The 7,803-nt window shown below is 44.0% G+C and overlaps 1 protein-coding gene across 1 annotated transcript; it reads right to left on the bottom strand.

Annotated features, from left to right (window-relative positions):
- Positions 1-177: 177 nt before the first annotated feature.
- On the bottom strand, positions 178-4,731 carry LOC103366289 (ammonium transporter Rh type C). Its single transcript, XM_008293967.1, has 11 exons — positions 4,448-4,731; positions 3,658-3,850; positions 3,368-3,518; positions 3,080-3,227; positions 2,817-2,983; positions 2,580-2,717; positions 2,035-2,171; positions 1,745-1,869; positions 1,347-1,420; positions 1,188-1,261; positions 178-1,088 (listed from the first exon to the last, which is right to left on the bottom strand). The coding sequence occupies exons 1-11, from the start codon at positions 4,674-4,676 to the stop codon at positions 1,055-1,057; spliced, it is 1,470 nt and encodes a 489-aa protein (XP_008292189.1). The 5' UTR covers positions 4,677-4,731; the 3' UTR covers positions 178-1,054.
- Between the last annotated feature and the right edge of the window lie 3,072 nt (positions 4,732-7,803).

The raw sequence follows: 7,803 nt of genomic DNA, 5'->3' as shown, positions 1-7,803 counted from the left end.
CATCGTGACTCTCACTTCTTCCAGTTAATCGAGCCTCGTGCTTGTCAAAGAGTATTATAATATATAATATATAATATAACCTGAGACGGTGTGTGTAAAAAAAATTAGAGCAGCAGGTGAGCATAAAGACACAACAATAAATACAATACAACTTTATTTTGTTAAAATTCCAGTTAAATGTGATTTAAGAACAAAAACAAATACTATTAATAAAAATATCACATATATTAATATATATATTTATATGTAGTATACTGGAGGCAACATTCATCACTACAGCAACCAAACTTGTGGAGGTTGTATCATAGTTGCTACAGTTACTAATAACTTCCATCGTAGGAAAAAGTAAGTTATGCAACAAATTGTGTTCGCGACAAAAGGTGGGCTCATATGTACATACAGCACAGCGTACAGAGACCTATACAGAACAACATAAGATATACAATTAAAACACTGCATTATCCACAGCACAACTACCTTTGATTCCTACATTTCTGCACAACATAAGATGCTATTTTTCTACAGAATCTTCATTAAAAAGCAACAGAACAGCAAACATCATCAGTGATAAAGTCCTATAATCAACAAGGCATTGCATTAAGGAATTCAGAGCTACGTAAATATATATAAAGTCCTCAGAAGGTGGGGTTTTGCTCCCGCCTATGTACACAGTGATGCGTTTCTGAACTCATACAAAAAGAAGATAATCTTTGTTCTACTGCGCGTTATACCTCAGCTTACACAAGATAAACATGTTGTCTTTGACTTCTCGTTATACAGGTTGGATTCAGTGCCTGCCGTTTGCTTATCAATACGTACGATGCTGCTTCCAGAATGAAAGAGTTTAATTTAGTACTTCAAAGGTTCCTTCAGGAGTCATTGTTCCATAAATAAGACTTTTGGTTTTCATTTCGTGCAACGTCACTGTAACATTAACTTATCCTATTTAATTACTTCATGTCAAACATGTGTATCAGGTGTAAATGGCAGAAAATCCTTAATAAATTACTGCATCAAGCTCAAAATCAAAATCGGAGAGGTCTGGTTTCCCTCTTTAACTCTGCTCCACAGAGAAGTTTGACTCAGATCTGTTAAATAAAAAAAAAAGAAAAAAGAAAAGTCACAGTTAATGAGAAATACATGCAAAGGAGGAATCAGTGAGGATATCTGAGTGTGAATGTGCTTACATGTCTTGGTGCTTGTGGATCATGTGGTTGTTGTACTCCAGAACAGGAGGGAGGGTCTCCTCATCCTCTGGAACCTGAAAGCGACAGAAACTCATTAATATCTGATATCTGAAAAGTCAGACGGCAGTGGTAGAAATGCTTCTTTTGTTTTTCATTTACCTCCCAGTAAACTTCATCATCATAGCAGTTGTCATCAGCAGGATCGCCCCAGATGGGGAACCTCAGGATGAAACCTTTAACGAGAGAACAAACAGGCTTAAGTAAGGCTTCGTCAGGTATCCAGGATGCAAGAGTTCCTGTTAAACCTGTTTTACAGTAAAAAAAAAAAAAAAGACTCATAACTGCAGCCTCAATGTCAAAATCTCTGAACCAGATGTTTTTTGTTCTTTAATATTCTGTCAGGATGTGTTTCCTTTTAAATACTGCAGTTCTTTAAAACCACATTTTATTTCAAAGGGCTTTAGAAATAAAAATCATCACCACAGTAACGCATGAAGCTGACTGATTGCAGTTCTCCTGAATCTCTTAGTGTTACATAAGACGTTGTTCAAACTCACCGACGATAACTCCTCCGACGAGTCCAAAAGCGATGGACACACATGTGCCGGCTGCCTGGAAGCCTCCCTGTGTTCCTACTGATCTGTTTGCGAAGCTGCCCGTGAAGTCGAACACTCTTATCAGCCTGGGAGGGGAAAAAAATAACAACAATTTATAAGACGAGTGCACACATGGCTGATCTGAATCCCTTCATGATGGCTGACAACTGGGTCAGTGCTTTGGTGCCACTGAGGGTTTTCACTGAGTGAGAAGTTGCAGAATCTATACTTCAAACATGTCAGTCACTCACCCCTCCCTGCCGTAGACCTCCTCAGTGGCTGCTGCAGCGACGATGGCACCGATGAAGCCGCCGAGCATCCCCGGGACTGCGTGCAGGTTGTGGACTCCACATGTGTCCTGGAGCTTGAGAGCCCTCTCCAAAAAGGGCTGAGAGGAATAAAGAGTTGCGTATTAATTAGTGATCTCCAATCAGGGCCATAGCTATTATTTTATCGACACTTGCTGACCTTTTATTGTCTATTCATTTTGCCCTTTTCAGGTTTAGTTTCTGTAATTAGTTTAAACCTAATGTGAAGTATTTCATTGTAAGATCCTTTTTTTTTACTCTTCCCATTTCCACATTCTCAGGTGTGTCGAAACTCCTGGCTTCAGTTTTCACGTGGCTGTTTTTACTGAAAGTATTCGATGAATGCTCATAAAATGAGTCACCATAGCTCCTGTAATACAACATAAGGCTACGTTTTTTTTTTTGTACTACTTCCCATAAAAGCGGCACAGCGTTGAATTCTCTCCGACCAGAAAGCAAGGAAGTAAAACAAAAAACTGCAGGCTCACCGTGACAAACAGGTAGCCAAAGGTGGAGATGATGCCGCAGCAGAAACCCACGATGAGGGAACCGTAAGGAGTGATCATGAACTCTGCTGCTGTTCCCATGGCAACGCCACCTGCCAGCGTGGCGTTCTGGATGTGCACCTGTTGGGTTTAAACAGCAAGTCAGCCTTGAGTAACACGGGGATGTGACTGGTTGTAGAGGTATTAAAGCTTGTGTGATTTTTGTTTTTGAGCGGTTACCATGTCCAGCTTTCCTTTCTTCTGAGACATGCTGGAGATGGCCACGGTGGTGAGGACGCAGGAGGCGAGGGCGATGTAAGTGTTGATGGCCGCTCTGTGCTGTCCGTCGCCGTGGTCCGTGATGGCCGAGTTGAAACTGGGCCAGAACATCCACAGGAACAGTGTGCCTGTGCGAGGAGAGAGTCAAGTCTGTGATGAATCTGGATAAAACCGCAGATTTGCACAACTGAAAAAGTATAAAATAGAAACGTCAGGTCACTCACCAATCATGGCAAACACATCAGAGTGGTAGACGGACCCGTTGAGCCGTTTGCTGAGGTGTAGGTTTGGTCGGTAGAGCACCCAGGAGATGGCCAAACCGTAGTACCCTCCGAATGCATGAATGACCATGGAGCCGCCGGCGTCTCGGCACTGTGGGAGCAGCAACATGTCACCGGTGTTAACAGCAGCAGCAGCACAAAAAACAAACGCTGCAATGTTTGAAGGCAAACTCTCAGTGTTTAGACAGTAATTGATGTCCCTGAGGGCTGACAGTGACCAGTGAGACTCACATGAAGCAGGCTGAGGATGATGAACTCCTCCACGGCGAACAGCGTGATGCCGAACAAGGTGACAACCATGAGCTGGACGGGGCTGACTTTTCCCAGGAGGGCACCGAAGGCGATGAGGGAGCCGGCGCAGCAGAAGTCTGCATTGATCAGACTGCAGGGAACAAAGAAAGCGACAAAACATGTCAGTCAAACGTCTCAGTCCGCCTTCAGAGATCCTCGATAGGGACGACAGGTGTGGTTTCATGTTTGACTTGCACGCCACACCTACGGCAGCGGGGAGGACAGCTCACCTCTCGACTCCGATGCTGATTTTTCCTGTTTCCAAGTCGAGGGAGTGGAACCAGCCCTGCATGAGGAGAGCCCACTGCAGACCGAAGGAGGCTATCAGGAAGTTGAAGCCCACGCCGCCGAAGCTGTAGCGTTTCAGGAAGGTCATGAGGAAGCCGAACCCAACGAAGATCATGACGTGGACGTCCTGGAAGCCTGTGGAGGTGGGAGTGACATCGCTGTGTTGGTAATGTCCAAGAGTAACGGCATGCAGTGAGGAAAACTGGTAAAATAACTGAGTACAATAACTCTACACACACACACACACACAAAATAAATAAATCAATCAGCTGCATTTTCATTTTTTGTTTCACATTCACTTGCTTCACTTTCTTATTCATTACAGATTTGTGCTTTCATCCAGATTGTTAGATGAAAACGTTGAGCTTCTTAAACTAATTTTCCTAAATCTTCCTTTGCACTGCTGCAGTCTAGACAGAAATTGGGGGTAAAAAAGCCTCCTTACATCATAACTCATGTTGTTTTCATGACCCCTGATGTTTTGTTTTTTTTAACCAAATGTAATTCTGAAACATGACAATTTTCCAGGACAGAAGCCAAAGACACAAACGAGGTTCTAACAAGCTGCAAAAGTCAGAATCACCCTTTTGCCATTAGTGGAAAAACACCAGTCTCACTGACAAAGTACAAAAGTGTTAGTTAACATTGATCTGTGATTCCTGAAACACTCAGGAAAAATAACCCCAGAACTGAACTGTGCAGCCTTTACAAGATGACTGTTGTTATACTTACTGGGGTATCTGAAGTAGAAGTCATTGTCGATGTCGCTGGTGATGTTGTGCTCCTGTTTAAACCTTAACCAGAGCTTGACGTCCGACTCCTCGTCATACCGGATGAAAACTCCAAACAGAATGACCATGGCGATCTGCCAGACGAAGCAGACGGCCGGCAGACTGATTCGCACATTGGTGTTCTTCTGCGGTCCAAAGAACTGGGCCGCCCTCTCGCAACAGCTCCCCATGTCGATGCCTCTCTGCTGGTGATGCTCCTACTTGCTCCTCGGCCAAGACCAAGACTGCTGTGACTTCCAGCGCTGTGTCTCCATCTATATATACATATGCACGGCTCTGGGGTGTGACTTCCTCCACCACTCACAGGCAAGGCGTAGACTCATCCTACCTGTTAGGGGGTAAACTCCTCCTCGGCTGCTGCTGCTCCTGCTGCTGGAGCAGGTGACACAGCTCCTAGAACAGGCAGCAGGAAATAAAGTAATCTCTGCATAGACTGTATGCGTGACTGAAAAGATGCAGGGCAGTTATTTGATGAGGAATCACTTGATATGTTCTGCGACGTCACAACCCGGAGCCATTGTCAGAAAATGCTTGCATTTCCCAGGGGGGTCACGAACACAGCAAACACGAGGCCGCTGTGTAACGGTAAAGACCTACATACAGCACCCGTTACTGCTGATGACTTGCTGCTGGTGTTCACTTGGCCCTGAATTAGAAGTGATTTTGTGAGTGGCAGTTATGTGCTCCGAGGAAGCATTGAACTGGCGTTAGGTGAACACACCTGTCAGTCAAGCTTACACTACGTATCACGAGACTGGCATCCTGAAATTAGGCGTGTAGGACTTTGATGAGAAGCCGCAACAGAACCTTTTTTGTGAATCAGACAGCTGCTACTAGAGTCCTTCTCTGATGTAGCAGCAGCTTGCATACAACAGGTGAAGATATTAACCAACACGAGGGGTCTTAGTAAAGTGTCAGGCCGCTTCGGTGCTGCTTGAAATCGATTCTAAAAATGTCTACTGGAGGGAAGAGCAGTTTTCTACCAAGAGATATTCCTACATATTGATGATGGTGGTGGAGATGTGTGTTGAACACGTCGATCCAAAATCATCATCCTGGAAGACACCGCTCCCATCAGGATAGAAATGATAAAGGTGATCACTCAGAACAGCTTTGTATTGATTTGCCGCCAAACCATCCATCCATCCATCATCTATACACCACTTAATCCTCACTAGGGTCATGGGGGGCTGGAGTCTATCCCAGCTGACTCAGGGTGAAGGCAGGTTCACCTGGACAGGTAACCAGTCTATCACAGGGCTACACTTAGAGACAGACAAGCACATTCACACCTACAGACAATTCAGAATCACCAATTAACCTCAACATGTTTTTGGACTGTGTGAGGAAGCCGGAGAACCTGGAGACTCCACACAGGTGTCGTCGCCCACAAATATTTTGCACATATTCTTTCTGGGGTCCAGTGAACCCTGAAAGGCCTTCTACGTATGGCAACATGAACGTCCTGAACAGGGTCAAGATACAACAATCTAGTGCTCAACAAGGTGTAATAATTTAGCATAATAAATGAAAGATAAGCAGATTGTTTGCTTTTATAAATATCACTTAAACCTAATGAGACACTGTTTGTTTACTGAATAGGACAACCAAGCACACTCACATTCACACCTACGGACAATTTAGAATCACCAATAAACCTCAACATGTTTTTGGACTGTAGGAGGAAGCTGGAGAACCCGGAGAGAACCCACGTTGCACGGGGAGAACATGCAAACTCCATGCAGAAAGATTTCAGGCGTCCTAACCGGGACCCGAACCGTCAGCGGTGCTAACCAACGAGCCAGCATGCAGTCAGATGCTCCCCGTAGTACAATAGAGCCACTGGATCCTCTCAGTGTTGGAGGGAAGCATTCAGACTCGTGCTGTTGCTGAAGAATGACTAATCCGATCATATCGCTTGTTTCTACATCTGTTCTGAGTAGCGCCTCTGGGCAGCAATGAACTCACAATTACACTTGTGCATTCATGGTTGCAATTAAAACATCTCTCTTTCTGACATTGTCAACCGACTGTTGACTGCGATCACGCCCTGCGCTGACATTTACAGTCACCTGAGGAAGAGCTGCTCTTCCAATTTTTCTTACATATCACGCTAATGTACGACCATCGCCATCGCCAAATGCGTCGGCCGCAATTTCACATGCTTTTTACTGACGACCTTCCCACAAATCCGAATGCAGATTCAGTCCCAAACATTTAAACATTAACCAGTTAAGCAGTCTTTTGTTTTTCCATCTTGACACTGTGGTTGCTCTGCATTGTTCTGCTCGCCTCGGAGCACGAGTGGATGTTAATTGCTTAATTGCACCGTGCGGTGCACCTGTGTGGAAGCGTCTGGATTTGTTGTTTTTCTCCGCTCGTTTAATCTTTTAATTTGAACAAATAAAGTAATTTGTTTGCTGAAGCTGCTGAGCACGAAGCCAGTGAGCACGAGCACAGTTTTAGACTGAAACCATTGTTACTCTGCTGCTAAATACTGGAGCAGATGAGTGTGGAAGGGTCTTGCTTTAGCATCTTTAACAGTTCAGGGGTGCAAAGCAGACAGGAAGTTCACCACAGTTACACCTTAAACTCTCCAATCCTCAGTCACGTTTAATGCACGGCTCCGTCATGTATGAATGTTTTGAACCTCATCTTACTACAACATAGTGAAAGAACACACGGCTACCCTCCCAGTTCCTCACATGGCAGATGCTTATTTGTGTACTGTTCCGTCTGATTATCTACGATAATCTCTCAGAAGAGATTCCAGCTGGAGGATTCATCATTATGTCAGCTGGAGGTTGTGTCGCATTTGAGTGACACGCAGAACATTCTCGATGATATCAGGTTTTTTGTCTTCGGCGTGTTATGTAACACGGCGTGAATTGAGATTTCCTTCTTTGATAATTTCAGAGGGTGTGATCAAGAGTTGCCACAGAAACTTTATTAATATATCAGACCTTATTAATGCGGATGAAGCATCTCTAATTAACAGGTTAACAGATATTTGTGGGAAATCTTTTGCTTGCATGTCAGGACGGAGTTACGTTTTTGTGGTTTTCAGGATGTGGTTTTATGTTGCATCACGCTGTCTGGTGTGTTTTAGTTGCACGCCGGTGACTTTTAAACAGTAAAATCTTAAATCTAAGCACTCTTGTGTTGTACGAATACAGAAATGGTGGCAATGAAAACCTGAGAGTGAAAAGTAGACATTCATGATGCGGATTAAATTAAATATAAAGCAAGACAACAGCTTTTTTGTCTTTTATTTGAGTAACATGAAGAACATTTGAG

The sequence above is a fragment of the Stegastes partitus genome, unplaced genomic scaffold (assembly GCF_000690725.1).
Source record: "Stegastes partitus isolate 25-593 unplaced genomic scaffold, Stegastes_partitus-1.0.2 Scaffold926, whole genome shotgun sequence".
NCBI lineage: Eukaryota > Metazoa > Chordata > Actinopteri > Pomacentridae > Stegastes > Stegastes partitus.
This window is presented reverse-complemented; position numbering and strand designations above follow the sequence as displayed.